Source organism: Electrona antarctica (genome assembly GCF_951216825.1).
Source record: "Electrona antarctica genome assembly, chromosome: 12".
Lineage (NCBI taxonomy): Eukaryota > Metazoa > Chordata > Actinopteri > Myctophiformes > Myctophidae > Electrona > Electrona antarctica.
In genome coordinates this window covers 2,687,234-2,708,278 of record NC_136793.1, presented here as the reverse complement: position 1 = coordinate 2,708,278, position 21,045 = coordinate 2,687,234, and the positions used below count along the sequence as shown (strand labels likewise).

The 21,045-nt window shown below is 43.3% G+C and overlaps 1 protein-coding gene across 3 annotated transcripts in view; it reads left to right on the top strand.

Annotated features, from left to right (window-relative positions):
* The window catches only part of erap2 (endoplasmic reticulum aminopeptidase 2), an 82,824-nt gene that overhangs the window by 37,082 nt on the left and 24,697 nt on the right, over positions 1–21,045 (top strand). For all 3 annotated transcript variants that reach the window (XM_079515634.1, XM_079515636.1, XM_079515635.1), the window contains exons 9-15: positions 1,636–1,770; positions 1,928–2,059; positions 3,604–3,687; positions 11,795–11,952; positions 19,454–19,533; positions 19,896–20,082; positions 20,864–21,020. In XM_079515634.1, coding sequence (XP_079371760.1) covers positions 1,636–1,770; positions 1,928–2,059; positions 3,604–3,687; positions 11,795–11,952; positions 19,454–19,533; positions 19,896–20,082; positions 20,864–21,020 — 933 coding nt within the window. The remainder of the gene's footprint in view (positions 1–1,635; positions 1,771–1,927; positions 2,060–3,603; positions 3,688–11,794; positions 11,953–19,453; positions 19,534–19,895; positions 20,083–20,863; positions 21,021–21,045) is intronic.

The window sequence follows — 21,045 nt, the reverse complement described above, 5'->3', positions numbered from 1 at the left end:
AAAGACATGTAAATATGAAATAAATGCTTAAACCACAGAAGTGAACCTTTCAAGCCTGTTTTCTCAACTCGCTGTTTCTCTGCAAGACATTACTCTATATCTCCAAAACTGGTTGGTCAAACTGAACAACCAATATGTCAGTTTCACTGCACATTCAAGGGATGACTTCCGCACACCCGGTTCAGTTTTATAGCAGGTGCGTATAGGTCCTGGCAGTACAGCAAACGTTATGAGGAAGGAGGAGAGACCCGCACACCGCCACTTGCTGGTTCAAGAACTTTATTTTAAAGTTTCACTGCACAAAAAGCATGGAATACGGATGTGTATATTACAGGAAACTCCCGTTAAACTTTCCAACAAACTCCGGTAAACTCCCGAGTTGTACCATCACACCCGTATATTACCGTATATTAACTGTATATGTACCATCACACCTGTATATTACCGTATATTAACTGTATATGTACCATCACACCTGTATATTACCGTATATTAACTGTATATGTACCATCACACCTGTATATTACCGTATATTAACTGTATATGTACCATCACACCTGTATATTACCGTATATTAACTGTATATGTACCATCACACCTGTATATTACCGTATATTAACTGTATATGTACCATCACACCTGTATATTACTGTATATTAACTGTATATGTACCATCACACCTGTATATTACCGTATATTAACTGTATATGTACCATCACACCTGTATATTACTGTATATTAACTGTATATGTACCATCACACCTGTATATTACTGTATATTAACTGTATATGTACCATCACACCTGTATATTACCGTATATTAACTGTATATGTACCATCACACCTGTATATTAACTGTATATGTACCATCACACCTGTATATTACCGTATATTAACTGTATATGTACCATCACACCTGTATATTACCGTATACTAACTGTATATGTACCATCACACCTGTATATTACCGTATATTAACTGTATATGTACCATCACACCTGTATATTACCGTATATTAACTGTATATGTACCATCACACCTGTATATTACCGTATACTAACTGTATATGTACCATCACACCTGTATATTACCGTATATTAACTGTATATGTACCATCACACCTGTATATTACCGTATATTAACTGTATATGTACCATCACACCTGTATATTACCGTATACTAACTGTATATGTACCATCACACCTGTATATTACCGTATATTAACTGTATATGTACCATCACACCTGTATATTACCGTATACTAACTGTATATGTACCATCACACCTGTATATTACCGTATATTAACTGTATATGTACCATCACACCTGTATATTACCGTATATTAACTGTATATGTACCATCACACCTGTATATTACCGTATATTAACTGTATATGTACCATCACACCTGTATATTACCGTATATTAACTGTATATGCTGCTAAACTTGAGGTTTACGGTTAAAATACAGTGCCCATAATTGCCCGTTAACTCTCTTTTCACACAGTGTTTGAAGCTATGATTTCATATGACATGACAAAAACGATCCAATGGCAGTCCCTCAGTCAAGGTGGGTCACATGTGTGCGGACATGTTCGGTGACCCCTTGACCTCTGACCCTTGACCCCCACGCAGGAGGACTTCTTCCTGGGGAAGTGTCTGGAGGCCATGGAGGTGGACTCTCTTAGCTCCTCCCACCCGGTGTCCACGCCCCACGTGGAGAGCCCCGCCCAGATCCGTGAGATGTTCGACGACGTCTCGTATCGCAAGGTGAGCCACGCCACGCCCACCTTGTTACCGAGCCACGCCCACCTCGTTGTTCCTCCCTCTCCCCTCCTGGGGGCGTGGTATTCTAACGAGCTCTTCCTCCCTCTCCCCTCCAGGGGGGAGTGGCATTCTAACGAGTTGTTCCTCCTTTCCCCTGCAGGGGGCGTGCATCCTCCACATGCTCCGAGACTTCCTGGGCGCCGACGCCTTTAAGGTGGGCATCGTGGCGTACCTGAAGAGACACGCCTACCGGAACACCGTCAGCGCACACCTATGGGACAGCCTGAGCCAGGTGGGCCACGCCCCTAACCCTAATTAATATGACCTTATATTGTGTGTGTGTGTGTGTGTGTGTGTGTGTGTGTGTGTGTGTGTGTGTGTGTGTGTGTGTGTGTGTGTGTGCCGCCAGGGGCAGGTGGTCAACCCTTAGTGTTTTATTTAGCTGCCAGGGGGCAGGTGGGCGACCCTTAGTGTTTTATTTAGCTGCCAGGGGCAGGTGGGCAACCCTTAGTGTTTTATTTAGCTGCCAGGGGCAGGTGGGCGACCCTTAGTGTTTTATTTAGCTGCCAGGGGCAGGTGGGCGACCCTTAGTGTTTTATTTAGCTGCCAGGGGCAGGTGGGCGACCCTTAGTGTTTTATTTAGCTGCCAGGGGCAGGTGGGCAACCCTTAGTGTTTTATTTAGCTGCCAGGGGCAGGTGGGCGACCCTTAGTGTTTTATTTAGCTGCCAGGGCCAGTTGGGTGACCCTTAGTGTTTTATTTAGCTGCCAGGGGCAGGTGGGCGACCCTTAGTGTTTTATTTAGCTGCCAGGGCCAGGTGGGCGACCCTTAGTGTTTTATTTAGCTGCCAGGGGCAGGTGGGCGACCCTTAGTGTTTTATTTAGCTGCCAGGGCCAGGTGGGTGACCCTTAGTGTTTTATTTAGCTGCCAGGGGCAGGTGGGCAACCCTTAGTGTTTTATTTAGCTGCCAGGGGCAGGTGGGCGACCCTTAGTGTTTTATTTAGCTGCCAGGGGCAGGTGGGCAACCCTTAGTGTTTTATTTAGCTGCCAGGGGCAGGTGGGCAACCCTTAGTGTTTTATTTAGCTGCCAGGGGCAGGTGGGCAACCCTTAGTGTTTTATTTAGCTGCCAGGGGCAGGTGGGCAACCCTTAGTGTTTTATTTAGCTGCCAGGGGCAGGTGGGCGACCCTTAGTGTTTTATTTAGCTGCCAGGGGCAGGTGGGCGACCCTTAGTGTTTTATATCCATGTGTTCGTCACAGAAAAACAACCGATCTACAAGCTCTGTAGATCTCTGTTGTTTGCGTAACGGCAGGGTTCAAGTGTTTGTAGATCTGGGGTTCCGCATTAGCTTGGCTGATGTTAACATTTCCAAAGTGTTTCACCGGACATGCTATACCGAACTTCACCACCTGGTGTCACACTTGACTTGGGAATATGACGAGAGGCATGAATGAGAATGTAGGAAGACAGCAGAGAAGCACCATCATTGTCTCCACCACCATCTTTCTTTTTTCTTCTTTTGGCTGTTCGCCCATGCGCGTTGCCGTTCACTTCCCTGTTTACGGCTCAGAAAGAATGCCTCGTATCTCCTATTCTAGGAGCTCTCCGTGGTTTTTACCAGATGGATATACTAAACTCTTCATTTCTGACCTCAACATGCCTCTCGTTTTAAAATATGAACGCTAGGGATTATTCAGCGACTTTATCGTAACGATAGCGAGGTGATCAAGCAAAAATCTTTCAGAGTAAAAGCGATATCTGCGCGGCACCCCAAGCTGTTATTTTGAAAGATTGTGTTAATTGCCGAGAATGCAACGGATCTGCTGTCTCCTTCCAGATCTGCCAGTCACATGACCAGGATGAAGGACCAATCAGACGCCAGGAATTCTGCTCCGAGGGCAGACTGCAGCCCGGCTCCTCGGTGAGACTTTTATTTTGTTAACTGTAATTTTGTCCTCGTGAGACTTTTATTTTCTTAACTCATCCATCGCTGAATGGTAGTTCAGCAAGGGGGCAGGCAGACTTTCCAACGTTGAAGCTCTGGGTCCTAGTGGTAGGAGGAGGGACTACAGGCGGACCCGTGGATTCATGACCGGGAAACCCCGTGCAGCTGGGCTTTAACGTTGAGCGCTCGGTTGCCCTACGTCACTCAGGACCTCAAAGTTGAGGTCCTGGGAGGGACTTCCGGCAGTCTTCCGGGTGCTTCAAAACGCCACTGAGCAACTTCCACTGACATGAATAGCTGGGGGGGCGGAGCTTCGCGCTAGTTCAGTCTCTATTATATATATACTCTATGTAGTTCAGGCTAACATAGATTTGTTCTGTTATTTTAGAAAGAATTGTAAGATTACAAAAAAAGAAAGAAAAGAAAAAAGAGTAAAACATTTTTTTTCCCAGTGTTAAAAGGGATAAGTTAAAGGGATAGTTCTGATTTTTTTAACATAAGGTGTATGAAATACTTGCCATTAATATAGTGGTTGCAACTGTATTCATTGATTGCCCGAGTCCCGTGGTGAGTTCTGCTCTGGTTTTGGGCAATATTAAGTAGTTCCGGTCATTTTTTTTGGGGGGGGGGGGGGGGGGGGGGCACTGGGGCCACGCATTAAAAGTAAATTCATCCAAAACTATACGTATTTTGTATTGTTGTTTCTAAAATAGTAGCGCAACCTTCGTTCAACTTTGACCCCTCTATCACATGGAACTATTTGGACTATTTGGGCGTAGTGATATGGACACAAAAAACATAGTTCCGTGTGATAGAGGGGTCAAAAATGAACGGAAGTTGCACTAATAATTTAGAAATAGGTCAACAATACAAATGACGTTAGTTTTGTGAATTAATTTACTTTTAATGCGTGGCCCCATGACTACTTAATATTTCACCAAAACCAGCAGAAAGAGCAGAACTCCCACAACACGGGTACTCGGGCAAACAATGAATACAGTTGCAACCACTATATTAATGGCAAGTATTTCATACAGCTTAACACTGTTATACACCTGGCCTAGGGGAGCCAAGTATACAACAAAAAAACAGGGGAGACGCAGTACTCAAATGAAATATAAATTTATTTAAGTAATCAAAATAAGGAATTAAATCAAACCAAATCAAGATGAACAGATGAGGTGTGGAAATCAGTAGTCAGTAGTGTAGTGCGTGTATGAATGAGTGGAAGGTATGAGTGCATGTTGAATGTATTAACAAAGGTGTTGGGAAAGGTGCATAGTGGGAGAAGTGCAAGAGAACACAACAGAGCTGAGAACAGAACTGAGGAAGGGACTGGGGAGGCAGGCTTTTATACAGGGCGTCGGCACCCGGGCCCAGGTGCCGCCGCTTGACTGATTGTCATCATCATCAGCTCTGCTCCCCAATCCACTGCAAGAATAAGGAGAACAGAAATTAGAGTAAGCAAAGCAAATACCATAAACTAACCAAGTGTACTATAACTATAATATATATAAAGCTACACCAGACCACCTAATATAATTACCATACTAATACTATAATACCATACACCCTAATATATAGTACAATACAGGGGCCGTCACACCCCCCCCCATAAAGACGGGGTCCCAAGGGGATCACCGGACCACTATTTACATAAACATCCTATCCACCATACTGAACCTCTACTCCAAAGGCCACCATCACCCTGTCACAGGCTTACACCCCAGCAACCGAATTCAATGAAGCATTTTTAAGAGGTGAAAGACAGCGGCACGAGGAGGACCACTGGAGACGAGTAGGAGTAGGACCTCAGTCATGAGGAGCCCGTGACAACGCATCGGCCACCACGTTCTCCGTCCCTTTAACATGACGAATGTCCAAGGCATAGGATTGCAGGAACAGTGACCAACGAATCAACCTCTGGTTTGGACACTGTAGAGAGTTGAGGAAAGTCAAAGGGTTATGGTCTGTATAAATGACAACAGGGGTACTACCACCTACATAAACGTCAAAGTGTTGTAACGCTAAAATCAAAGCCAATCCCTCTTTTTCAATGACTGAGTAGTTTAGCTGGTAAGAGTTGAATTTCTTGGAATAAAAGCTAACCGGCTTATCTATTCCTAGATTGTCCTCCTGCATGAGTACGGCCCCCGCACCCACATGACTGGCATCCGTGTAGATCGTAAACGGTCTGTCAAAGCGTGGAGCCGACAAAACAGGAGCGGTACACAAGAGTGCTTTAGCTTGCCCAAATGCTTCCTGGCAAGTAGGTGACCAGTCAAACTGTACCTTAGACTTCAGTAGGTTAGTAAGAGGCGCCACAACAGTTGAAAAGTTCCTACAAAAACTACGATAATAACCTATTAGACCCAGAAAGCGCATAAGCTCTTTCTTCGTAGTTGGAACCGGATACTGCTCAACAGCTTGCACTTTAGCCTCAACTGGACGGACTTGGCCCTGCCCAACCACCCGACCCAGGTAGGTTACAGTCGCCTTTGCGAACTCACACTTTGCAAGATTGACCGTGAGCCTTGCCTCCCTCAGGCGACTGAACAGCTCCCGAATGCGCTCCAAATGAACTTCCCAGGTGTCTGAATAGATTACCACGTCATCGAGATATACTGCACACCCTGGCATGTCCCAAATCACTTGATTCATAAGGCGCTGAAATGTAGCAGGCGCATTACGCAATCCGAAAGGCATGACCTTGTAAGAATAAAGACCATTAGGTGTAATAAAGGCGGCTATCTCACGAGCTCTCGCTGACAAAGGCACCTGCCAGTAACCCTTCAGTAAATCAAATTTACTCACGAACTTAGTGGAGCCCACCTGATCAATGCAATCTTCCATTCTAGGAAGTGGGAAAGAATCGGGTTTAGTGACATTGTTCACTTTACGAAAATCCGAACAAAAACGAAAAGTACGGTCTGGTTTAGGAACCAATATACAAGGTGAAGACCAACTAGACGCACACGGTTCCGCAATACCGTTTGTCAACATGTAGTCAACCTCGGCTTCCAAATATTGACGCTTGTCTGCATTAACCCTGTAGAATCTCTGTTTTATTGGCTTTGCATCGCCAATGTCAATGTCGTGTTCAATTAAATGAGTACAAGTCGGTGTATCACCAAATAGGCTTGGAAACTCTAGGATTACCTCTGCAAGTTCCTCCCGGCCAGTCGCAGGCAAATGAGCCAACATTGTATCAAGACACGCAAGCGATTCTGAATTTTTCAGTCGACCGTGCACCAACGCTGGATCCGGTGTACCCAAACCATCTTCCTCTACCTCCCGACTAGGAGACAACACCGGAACTGCCATGCAAACTGCATGAGCCAAGCCAACCTCTGGCTGCACACACAACACTGGTGTTTCAGAAGTGCGTGCATAGTACGGCTTAAGCAAGTTCACATGGCAAAGCTGGTTTGGCTTCCTACGTTTAGGCGTTGAAATAATGTAGTTTAGCTCAGAGACCTTTTTTACCACTGTGTGTGGACCAGAACATTTTGCCTGAAAAGGTGAAGTGACAATGGGGAGCAGGGCTAGCACCTGGTCTCCCGGAGTAAACACCCGGCGCTCGGTTTTAAGATCAAACAACCGTTTCATTTTACCCTGAACTGATGCTAAGTTTTCTTTAGCCATCACCCCAGCTGTGTACAGCCGATGACGAAAACCATTAACATAGTCAATCAAATTTTTGGGAGGCTGTGCCTCTATCCAATCTCCAGACAGTGCTGCCAATGGACCTCTCACTGTATGAGCAAATACCAGCTCATTTGGACTGAACCCTGTACTCTCTTGTGTTACCTCTCTAGTAGCTAGCATCAGCCACGGCAGACCCTCTTCCCAGTCTTTACCCATCTCAGTGCAGTATGCGCGCAGGATAGCTTTTAACGTTTGGTGAAAACGCTCCAAGGCCCCCTGACTCTGAGCGTGGTATGCAGAGCTCTGATTGTGGCGCACACGCAACTGTTTCAGGACCTGAGAAAACATATGCGAACAGAAGTTCGAACCTTTGTCAGACTGAATGACCTGAGGAACGCCGAAAATAGAGATAAACTGAGACAGAGCACGCACAACTGACCGAGTTGTAATGGTGCGGAGAGGATAAGCGGCAGGGTAGCGAGTTGCCTGGCACATTATTGTTAACAAATAGACTGCTCCCGACCTTGAGGGCGGTAGAGGACCAACACAGTCTATGATTAGATGTTCAAAAGGCTGGCTTATGGCCGGAATGGGGTACAATGGAGCTGGTTTCAACTTCTGATTAGGCTTGTCAGTTAACTGGCATGTATGACACGTTTTAATGAATGTTGCCACATCTCTCTTCAGACGAGGCCAAAAGAAATGCCTAAGCAGCCTGTCATAGGTCTTTCTCACACCAGCATGTCCAGATTCATTGTGTGCTACCTTTAACACTGACTGGCGGAGTTTCTCTGGCAACACAATTTGAAACACAGGTTCACCCACAAACCTTCCATTATGTGGCAGCCATTTTCTCACCAACAAGGAATTCTGCAGAAAATACCCACAAGCACTGTCAAGAATCTCATCCTCTGGTCGCACCAGCGGCACCAGCTCCTTCAGAGACGGGTCCGCCTGCTGCTCTGCCACCAGATCTGAACGTGTTATGGACAGTGGAAAATCAGCAAGAGGTATTGCAAACTTGTCAGACACTTTAGACTTAACTGATTCTTGTGACTCAGAGTTCCCCTTTAACTTAGCCATTGCACGTGTCACCGCACATGCTGAGAAAACCTCTGGAAAGTCACGTTCACTTTTATCCATCCCCCCAGTTAACAAAGGAACAGACGTCACCACTGCCGGTGGAGGAACCGTTGCCCACACCCGAGCACCAACCAGGTCGTTCCCCAGGATCACAGTCACCCCTGGGATCGGCAGCGCTGGGCGCACAGCAAGCTTCGCTTCCCCCTGGAATAATTCACATTTGAGGAAAACATTATGCAAGGGAACCCACAGAATATTCATATCTATGCCACGGATAGGCACCTTGTCACCCGTGTCAGAATCCTGAGTTAAAGGGAGAACACCAGCCTGAATAAATGAGTCAAAAGCACCTGTGTCCCTCAAAATAGTTACTGGCACTTCTTCCCCATTTTGCAGCAAAGCCACAGAGCCTTTCATGATGAACGGGCGGTAAGAATCCAGTGCTGCAACTGACGCATCCTTATTTGGGCCGCAATTAGGTGTAGCACAAGTGGACACCGGACGTGGAGCACCAGCCCCTTTTGGTTGCGAATGTCCTGCAAAATGTTGAGTCCTGGGGTTCCCATTTAACTTAAAACACTCAGACTTCCAATGGCCCCGTTTATGACAGTAATTGCAAACCTTGTCTGGCTCACGCAAATTACCACTGCCATTAGAATGACTTTTAGCTTCAGCAGGAAGAGGTTTATCTGATCGGCCACGAGACTCACTAGCAGTGTTGCCACCGCCCGCTTTAAACTCTCCACGGTGCGTCAAGACAAAATCATCAGCGAGCGCCGCCGCGTCTGTTGCGTTGCGCGCTTTCTGCTCGTTGATATACGTCGCCACACGAGGTGGGACAGAGTTTTTGAACTGCTCCAAAATCATTAGATCACATAGCTCATCGAAATCCGTTACCTCCGAGGCGTTATACCAGCGCGTAAAACTCGTAGTCAGATCACGTGCGAATTCTAGATGACTCTGCTTGTCATGTTTCTTCCAATACCTAAAACGCTGGCGATACGCCTCGGGTACGAGCTCGAACGACTTCAGCACCGTTGCCTTGACACGAGCATAATCTTGGCTGTCAGCCACGCTCATTGCCGAATAAACCTCCTGCGCCCTGCCAGTCAAAACGCACTGCAACAACAATGTGCGCGCAGAGTCAGGCCATTTACGCACGTCGGCCATATGCTCAAACATGGCAAAAAATGCCTCTGGATCACGTTCATTAAACTTCGGGACCAACCGTAAATTACCACCTATATCGAACCCCCCTGTGGACTCAGCAGGTTCTGTGGTGGACACTTGTGCAGCAACTGAAATTTTACCGTCCCTTATCAGGTCAAGCCTGTTTTGCTCTACTTGCCATTTAGTTTGTTCAGAGTCATGTTTCATTTTCTCAATCACATATTGCGCATCTAACCTCGCTCTTTCCTGGTCAGCCTGCATCATCATCAACTCTTTTTGTTGTTCAAAAGTTAAACCTGTCCCTGACATCATTACTGTAGGCACCGCCGATGCGGCGTTAAACGGAGGAGGAGACACCTCTGGCTCTGCAAACTCCTTCTTAAACAAATGGTGCCTCAAAACCACAGCTATGGATTCCTTTGTCTTATCATTTGAATCAAGTTTAATCTTATAGTGGTCTGCTATTTTAATTAGTTGGTCTTTGGTGCATTGCATTAACAGGTCCTCAGACGGACCGGCGATAAATGCCTCTAAAGTTACCATCCTGGCTGTGCGTGCTTAAAGATCCCAGCTGGTAGGAAAAAAGATACAAAAATACAAGTGCCCCTCTAGCCTATATAATCCCCAAGCTAACTCCACCCGTCTTCATGCCGGTTTGCGGAGGGTACTTATGCACTGAAGGCCACCGCAAAGGCCTAGCTGATACCGAGAGGCAGGGAGGGCAACCAGAAACTGGCGACCCGCATGCACCTCTCAGCTGTGCCCCCGAGACGACCGTGCGTACGCACAGCCGCTACAGCCGCACCTTGCACCTAAACCACCCCCCGGCCTAGACCCAGCAAGCTACTTTCTATTCCCAGAACTAAACACGCCTACTAGAGACACTCGTATACAAACAAAAACAAAACCAGCCAAGCAAACTATATATTTTTTATACTATAATAATAATAATTATATATATATATTTACTTTAGCAGCACAACAACCAGGAAAACCTCTCCACTAGCACAAACTTAATCAAACAGAGATTAAATTCAAAGTAACCAAACTTAATAAATCAACTTCAAATAATCAAACAAATTACTGCATCTCCCAAAGTCCGAGTACATTCACAAGCGTGTACGATGAAGTAAACATCGCTTAGTAGTTTGTACTCACCGGACTGATGAATGGACAAGGGAAACCCCGGAATGGTTCCCAAATGACGTCACTTCATTCACAAAACCCCAAAACCACGGCGCAGACAAGCCATTAATTAAGGCCAAAGACTACCGCGGCAGAGAACAAAGCAAAGAACAAAGGCAGAAGGGCGAGTCACTTGACTCTCCAAACTTACTGCACAACTATTCAAATTTCACTGGACAAAGCCCCCATTTGTTATACACCTGGCCTAGGGGAGCCAAGTATACAACAAAAAAACAGGGGAGACGCAGTACTCAAATGAAATATAAATTTATTTAAGTAATCAAAATAAGGAATTAAATCAAACCAAATCAAGATGAACAGATGAGGTGTGGAAATCAGTAGTCAGTAGTGTAGTGCGTGTATGAATGAGTGGAAGGTATGAGTGCATGTTGAATGTATTAACAAAGGTGTTGGGAAAGGTGCATAGTGGGAGAAGTGCAAGAGAACACAACAGAGCTGAGAACAGAACTGAGGAAGGGATTGGGGAGGCAGGCTTTTATACAGGGCGTCGGCACCCGGGCCCAGGTGCCGCCGCTTGACTGATTGTCATCATCATCAGCTCTGCTCCCCAATCCACTGCAAGAATAAGGAGAACAGAAATTAGAGTAAGCAAAGCAAATACCATAAACTAACCAAGTGTACTATAACTATAATATATATAAAGCTACACCAGACCACCTAATATAATTACCATACTAATACTATAATACCATACACCCTAATATATAGTACAATACAGGGGCCGTCACAACACATTTAGGCCTGATGTCGAAATTTAAAAAAATGTCTTCTAAATGGTGACAATTTTCTGAAAAACCTCATGTTTCTGTATCAGTGGTGCTCAACCTTTTTCATGTCAAGGTGTGTGTGTGTGTGTGTGTGTGTGTGTGTGTGTGTGTGTGTGTGTGTGTGTGTGTGTGTGTGTGTGTGTGTGTGTGTGTGTGTGTGTGTGTGTGTGTGTGTGTGTGTGTGTGTGTGTGTGTGTGTGTGCGCGCAGAAATGGTACTCTGGGGATGAATTGGACGTCAGAGCCATCATGGACACCTGGACGTTGCAGGAAGGCTTCCCATTGGTCAGCGTGACTGTGACAGGACGTGAGGTCACACTGCGGCAGGAGCGCTTCCTCAAGTCGGACGGCCCCGCCCCCGCTCATGGGTACGACCGATTAACACCCCCCCCCCCCCCCCCCCCCCCCCTGTTATTAACACCTGATTGACCCATTCTGGACAGGAACCCCTTTTGGTGTTTAAAGCATTATGTTATACTTTAGCTGTTGAAAAATAGCAGACCTACGAGCTCGTAGCGCGGCACCGAGTGCCGCGCTACGAGCTCGTAGGTCTGCTATTTTTTTTAAATCGTGAAAATGTGGCAGAATGTTTTCAGATGGGGGTCTAGCGGCCAATTACACATAATCTTGGGGGTTCTTGACATAAACATATTTGAGAACCACTGACATAGAAACAGTTTTTCAGGATTTAGAAGACATTTGTGACCAGATTTGACTGAGAGACTGCCATTGCGCAAATTCCAGCTTTTCACCAGAGGAGAAAAACTTTTTTTCTTTTTTTTTTTCAAAATGAGTTTATAGCACAGGCAGACTCTCCACATACTAGAGCATGTCTGAAATAAGTGTCAGAGCTGAAATCGACATGTAAATATGAAATAAATGCTTAAACATGTAGCTAGGTGTAATGTTAGAGTCCACAGAAGACATGTAAATATGAAATAAATGCTTAAACATGTAGCTAGGTGTAATGTTAGAGACCACAGAAGACATGTAAATATGAAATAAATGCTTAAACATGTAGCTAGGTGTAATGTTAGAGTCCACAGAAGTGAACCTTTCAAGCCTGTTTTCTCAACTCGCTGTTTTCTGCAAGACATTACTCTATAAGCCATATCTCCAAAACTGGTGGGCCAAACTGAACAACCAATATGTCAATTTGAAGCTATGATTCCCTGCTTTCATATGACATGAAAACGAAAATTCAAAAAAATCCAATGGCAGTCCCTCGGTCAAATTTAGTCACATTTGTAGAATCGTTCCCAGGTCTAAATGGGTTAACTGATTAATTATTTATCTGCCACTAGGTGGCAGCAGAACGTGTAATTTGAGAACTCTGAGGGCAATTACCCCAAAATATGTGGTTGGGAAGGATGCAAATAGGGAATACTGCTATTGATTTTTTTTCTGGGGTGCAATAAGTCAGGGGTTCTCAACGTTTTTGGCCGGGGACCCCCGGAAATGCTTTGGCAATGTCTCGGGACCCCCGCCCCGCCCCCTCCCGACCCCCAATATAAATTGACTGCTACAATAACCTTAAACCATTTTGGGCGGGAACCCCTTTTGATGTTTTAAGCATTGTTATAATTTAGCTATTGAAAAATAGCAGATCTACAAGCTCATAGCGCGCCACCGAGTGGCGCGCTATGAACTTGTAGGTCTGCTATTTTTGAAAAATCGTGAAAATAAAAATTTAAAAAAATCTTTTTTTTTTTTTTTTTTTTGGAAAATATTTTGGGGACCCCCCAAAATAATTTGGCGACCCCCCGAGGGGTCGCGACCCACGGGTTGAGAACCCCTGCAATAAGTTATATGAGCTCTGCCCACCTATAGTATCGTCTATATGTATAGTTTCATTATATAGATATTCCACTGTTATGTTCTTAGCTTACGGATGTTTCATGATAACTACTTTTTATGTATGTGATGCATTGCCATGCTTTCTGTTCTTGCTTAATCCAGAGCGATTTACATTAACCCATTTCCGGCGGGAACCCCTTTTGGTGTTTTAAGCATTTAGCCAATCAAAAATAGCAGACCTACAAGCTCGTAGCGCGGCACTCATTTTTGAAAAATCATGAAAATGTGGCACAACTCTTTGAATATATATTCTTTCAGAGTGAACGTTTTTAACTCAAATCTGCTTCTGGGAGGGTCCCTGGGGGGGGGGGGGGGTCCCTGGGACAACATATTTTCAGACGGGGGTCGGTGGCCAATTTCATATAATTCTGGGGGTCCTTGACATGGAATTGTTGACACAGAAACATAGATTTTTCTGAAAACTGTCAGGGTTTAGATGGCATGTCTGTCAGGGTGTCAGGGTGCTGCCTGGCATGACTGTCAGGGTTTAGAGCATTTGTAGAATCTTGTGTCAGGTCTAAATGGCTTAAGCGTCTGCTAAATGCCTAAATTGTAAAATTGTAAATTGTTATTATTATTATTGTTATACAGGTTCCTGTGGCAGGTTCCATTGACCTACATGTTGTTATTATTATACAGGTTCCTGTGGCAGGTTCCATTGACCTACATGTTGTTATTATTATTATACAGGTGCCTGTGGCAGGTTCCATTGACCTACATGTTGTTATTATTATACAGGTTCCATTGACCTACATATTATTATTATTATACAGGTTCCTGTGGCAGGTTCCATTGACCTACATGTTTTTATTATACAGGTTCCATTGACCTACATGTTATTATTATTATTATACAGGTTCCTGTGGCAGGTTCCATTGACCTACATGTTATTATTATTATTATACAGGTTCCTGTGGCAGGTTCCATTGACCTACATGTTATTATTATTATTATACAGGTTCCTGTGGCAGGTTCCATTGACCTACATGTTATTATTATACAGGTTCCTGTGGCAGGTTCCATTGACCTACATGTTATTATTATTATACAGGTTCCTGTGGCAGGTTCCATTGACCTACATGTTATTATTATTATTATACAGGTTCCTGTGACAGGTTCCATTGACCTACATGTTATTATTATTATTATACAGGTTCCTGGGGCAGGTTCCATTGACCTACATGTTATTATTATTATTATACAGGTTCCTGTGGCAGGTTCCATTGACCTACATGTTGTTATTATTATACAGGTTCCTGTGGCAGGTTCCATTGACCTACATGTTGTTATTATTATACAGGTTCCTGTGGCAGGTTCCATTGACCTACATGTTGTTATTATTATACAGGTTCCTGTGGCAGGTTCCATTGACCTACATGTTGTTATTATTATACAGGTTCCTGTGGCAGGTTCCATTGACCTACATGTTGTTATTATTATACAGGTTCCTGTGGCAGGTTCCATTGACCTACATGTTGTTATTATTATACAGGTTCCTGTGGCAGGTTCCATTGACCTACATGTTGTTATTATTATACAGGTTCCTGTGGCAGGTTCCATTGACCTACATGTTGTTATTATTATACAGGTTCCTGTGGCAGGTTCCATTGACCTACATGTTGTTATTATTATACAGGTTCCATTGACCTACATGTTGTTATTATTATACAGGTTCCATTGACCTACATGTTGTTATTATTATACAGGTTCCATTGACCTACATGTTGTTATTTTTATACAGGTTCCTTTGACCTACATGTTGTTATTATTATACAGGTTCCTGTGGCAGGTTCCATTTACCTACATGTTGTTATTATTATACAGGTTCCATTGACCTACATGTTGTTATTATTATACAGGTTCCATTGACCTACATGTTGTTATTATTATACAGGTTCCATTGACCTACATGTTGTTATTATTATACAGGTTCCTGTGGCAGGTTCCATTGACCTACATGTTGTTATTATTATACAGGTTCCATTGACCTACATGTTGTTATTATTATACAGGTTCCATTGACCTACATGTTGTTATTATTATACAGGTTCCATTGACCTACATGTTGTTATTATTATACAGGTTCCATTGACCTACATGTTGTTATTATTATACAGGTTCCATTGACCTACATGTTGTTATTATTATACAGGTTCCTGTGGCAGGTTCCATTGACCTACATGTTATTATTATACAGGTTCCATTGACCTACATGTTGTTATTATTATACAGGTTCCATTGACCTACATGTTGTTATTATTATACAGGTTCCATTGACCTACATGTTGTTATTATTATACAGGTTCCTGTGGCAGGTTCCATTGACCTACATGTTGTTATTATTATACAGGTTCCATTGACCTACATGTTGTTATTATTATACAGGTTCCATTGACCTACATGTTGTTATTATTATACAGGTTCCATTGACCTACATGTTGTTATTATTATACAGGTTCCATTGACCTACATGTTGTTATTATTATACAGGTTCCTGTGGCAGGTTCCATTGACCTACATGTTGTTATTATTATACAGGTTCCTGTGGCAGGTTCCATTGACCTACATGTTGTTATTATTATACAGGTTCCTGTGGCAGGTTCCATTGACCTACATGTTGTTATTATTATACAGGTTCCTGTGGCAGGTTCCATTGACCTACATGTTATTATTATTATACAGGTTCCTGTGGCAGGTTCCATTGACCTACATGTTGTTATTATTATACAGGTTCCTGTGGCAGGTTCCATTGACCTACATGTTGTTATTATTATACAGGTTCCATTGACCTACATGTTGTTATTATTATACAGGTTCCATTGACCTACATGTTGTTATTATTATACAGGTTCCATTGACCTACATGTTATTATTATTATACAGGTTCCTGTGGCAGGTTCCATTGACCTACATGTTATTATTATTATACAGGTTCCTGTGGCAGGTTCCATTGACCTACATGTTGTTATTATTATACAGGTTCCTGTGGCAGGTTCCATTGACCTACATGTTGTTATTATTATACAGGTTCCTGTGGCAGGTTCCATTGACCTACATGTTGTTATTATTATACAGGTTCCTGTGGCAGGTTCCATTGACCTACATGTTGTTATTATTATACAGGTTCCATTGACCTACATGTTGTTATTATTATACAGGTTCCATTGACCTACATGTTGTTATTATTATACAGGTTCCATTGACCTACATGTTGTTATTATTATACAGGTTCCATTGACCTACATGTTGTTGTTATTATACAGGTTCCTGTGGCAGGTTCCATTTACCTACATGTTGTTATTATTATACAGGTTCCTGTGGCAGGTTCCATTGACCTACATGTTGTTATTATTATACAGGTTCCTGTGGCAGGTTCCATTGACCTACATGTTGTTATTATTATACAGGTTCCTGTGGCAGGTTCCATTGACCTACATGTTGTTATTATTATACAAGTTCCATTGACCTACATGTTGTTATTATTATACAGGTTCCATTGACCTACATGTTGTTATTATTATACAGGTTCCATTGACCTACATGTTGTTATTATTATACAGGTTCCATTGACCTACATGTTGTTATTATTATACAGGTTCCTGTGGCAGGTTCCATTTACCTACATGTTGTTATTATTATACAGGTTCCATTGACCTACATGTTGTTATTATTATACAGGTTCCATTGACCTACATGTTGTTATTATTATACAGGTTCCTGTGGCAGGTTCCATTGACCTACATGTTGTTATTATTATACAGGTTCCATTGACCTACATGTTGTTATTATTATACAGGTTCCATTGACCTACATGTTGTTATTATTATACAGGTTCCATTGACCTACATGTTGTTATTATTATACAGGTTCCATTGACCTACATGTTGTTATTATTATACATGTTCCATTGACCTACATGTTGTTATTATTATACAGGTTCCTGTGGCAGGTTCCATTGACCTACATGTTATTATTATTATACAGGTTCCTGTGGCAGGTTCCATTGACCTACATGTTGTTATTATTATACAGGTTCCTGTGGCAGGTTCCATTGACCTACATGTTGTTATTATTATACAGGTTCCTGTGGCAGGTTCCATTGACCTACATGTTGTTATTATTATACAGGTTCCTGTGGCAGGTTCCATTGACCTACATGTTGTTATTATTATACAGGTTCCATTGACCTACATGTTGTTATTATTATACAGGTTCCATTGACCTACATGTTGTTATTATTATACAGGTTCCATTGACCTACATGTTGTTATTATTATACAGGTTCCATTGACCTACATGTTGTTATTATTATACAGGTTCCATTGACCTACATGTTGTTATTATTATACAGGTTCCATTGACCTACATGTTGTTATTATTATACAGGTTCCTGTGGCAGGTTCCATTTACCTACATGTTGTTATTATTATACAGGTTCCATTGACCTACATGTTGTTATTATTATACAGGTTCCATTGACCTACATGTTGTTATTATTATACAGGTTCCTGTGGCAGGTTCCATTGACCTACATGTTGTTATTATTATACAGGTTCCTGTGGCAGGTTCCATTGACCTACATGTTGTTATTATTATACAGGTTCCTGTGGCAGGTTCCATTGACCTACATGTTGTTATTATTATACAAGTTCCATTGACCTACATGTTGTTATTATTATACAGGTTCCATTGACCTACATGTTGTTATTATTATACAGGTTCCATTGACCTACATGTTGTTATTATTATACAGGTTCCATTGACCTACATGTTGTTATTATTATACAGGTTCCTGTGGCAGGTTCCATTTACCTACATGTTGTTATTATTATACAGGTTCCATTGACCTACATGTTGTTATTATTATACAGGTTCCATTGACCTACATGTTGTTATTATTATACAAGTTCCATTGACCTACATGTTGTTATTATTATACAGGTTCCATTGACCTACATGTTGTTATTATTATACAGGTTCCATTGACCTACATGTTGTTATTATTATACAGGTTCCATTGACCTACATGTTGTTATTATTATACAGGTTCCATTGACCTACATGTTGTTATTATTATACAGGTTCCATTGACCTACATGTTGTTATTATTATACAGGTTCCATTGACCTACATGTTGTTATTATTATACATGTTCCATTGACCTACATGTTGTTATTATTATACAGGTTCCATTGACCTACATGTTGTTATTATTATACAGGTTCCATTGACCTACATGTTGTTATTATTATACAGGTTCCATTGACCTACATGTTGTTATTATTATACAGGTTCCTGTGGCAGGTTCCATTCACCTACATGTTGTTATTATTATACAGGTTCCATTGACCTACATGTTGTTATTATTATACAGGTTCCATTGACCTACATGTTGTTATTATTATACAGGTTCCTGTGGCAGGTTCCATTGACCTACATGTTGTTATTATTATACAGGTTCCATTGACCTACATGTTGTTATTATTATACAGGTTCCATTGACCTACATGTTGTTATTATTATACAGGTTCCATTGACCTACATGTTGTTATTATTATACAGGTTCCTGTGGCAGGTTCCATTCACCTACATGTTGTTATTATTATACAGGTTCCATTGACCTACATGTTGTTATTATTATACAGGTTCCATTGACCTACATGTTGTTATTATTATACAGGTTCCATTGACCTACATGTTGTTATTATTATACAGGTTCCATTGACCTACATGTTGTTATTATTATACAGGTTCCATTGACCTACATGTTGTTATTATTATACAGGTTCCATTGACCTACATGTTGTTATTATTATACAGGTTCCTGTGGCAGGTTCCATTGACCTACATGTTGTTATTATTATACAGGTTCCTGTGGCAGGTTCCATTGACCTACATGTTGTTATTATTATACAGGTTCCTGTGGCAGGTTCCATTGACCTACATGTTGTTATTATTATACAGGTTCCTGTGGCAGGTTCCATTGACCTACATGTTGTTATTATTATACAGGTTCCTGTGGCAGGTTCCATTGACCTACATGACCAGCAGCTCGCCGACCATTCACCGCTTCCTGCTGAAGACGGAGAGTGGTGAGAAACACACACACACACACACACACACACACACACACACACACACACACACAACGTGTTGTATATTGACTGGCAGGTAACTACTTTTTTGCCGGGGAATTCTTCAAAATAAAGGAGCTAGAGAGAGTGCCAAGCTGATTTTACTCTGAAAAGCCCCGCCTTCCCCCCCCCCCCCCCCCCCCGGAAGGCATAATCTTCCATTCTTACCCCATGTTGATTCATCTAAAGTCTCTCTACACATTGTGTTGTGTTGTGTTGTGTTGTGTGTGCGCGCGTGTGTGCGTGCCGTGTGTGTGTGTGCGTGCGTGCTGTGCCTGCGTGCCGTGTGTGTGTGTGTGTTTGTGCGTGCGTGCCTGTAGATGTGCTGCTCCTGCCAGAGGGGGCGCTACAGTGGGTGAAGTTCAACGTGGATATGAGCGGCTACTACATGGTCCACTATGAAGGTCAAGGCTGGAGGTCGTTGACCTCTCTCCTGCTCACTGACCACACCGCGCTGAGCAGCGCTGACCGCGCGCAGCTGGTCAGCAACGCCTTCCAGCTTGTCAGGTAATATTAACCCCTCCAGACCTGACTCTACTGGTCAGGTAATATTAACCCCTCCAGACCTGACTCTACATTCTACTGGTCAGGTAATATTAACCCCTCCAGACCTGACTCTACATTCTACTGGTCAGGTCATTAGAATATTGACCCCGTTCTGGGCGGGAACCCCTCATCATGTTATACTTTAGCTGTGCCGCGTTACGAGCTTGTAGATCTGCTATTTTTTTTTTAATCGCGAAAATGTGGCGCAAATCTTTGAATATTGGACCTGTCTCTCTGTCTGTCCCTCTATGTAACTCAGTCTGTCCTCTCCTCCATGTCCTCCCCAGTGTAGGGAGGCTGTCCCTGGACACAGCCCTGGACCTGTCCCTCTGTCTGTCCCTCTATGTAACCCAGTGTGTCCTCTCTGTCCTCCCCAGTGTAGGGAGGCTAACCTTGGACACAGCGTTGGACCTGTCCTTCTGTCTGTCCCTCTATGTAACCCAGTGTGTCCTCCATGTCCTCCCCAGTGTAGGGAGGCTAACCTTGGACACAGCGTTGGACCTGTCCTTCTGGCTGTCCCTCTATGTAACCCAGTGTGTCCTCCATGTCCTCCCCAGTGTAGGGAGGCTAACCTTGGACACAGCGTTGGACCTGTCCTTCTGTCTGTCCCTCTATGTAACCCAGTGTGTCCTCCATGTCCTCCCCAGTGTAGGGAGGCTGTCCCTGGACACAGCGTTGGACCTGTCTCTCTGTCTGTCCCTCTATGTAACCCAGTCTGTCCTCTCCTCCATGTCCTCCCCAGTGTAGGGAGGCTGTCCCTGGACACAGCGTTGGACCTGTCCCTCTACCTCTCCAGGGAGACAGACATCGTGGTGGTGACTCAGGGCCTGATGGAGCTGGTCCCTCTCTACAAGATGATGGAGAAGAGGGACATGCCGGAGCTGGAGGACCGCATGAAGGTGAGCACCACTGGGACCCCCTCAG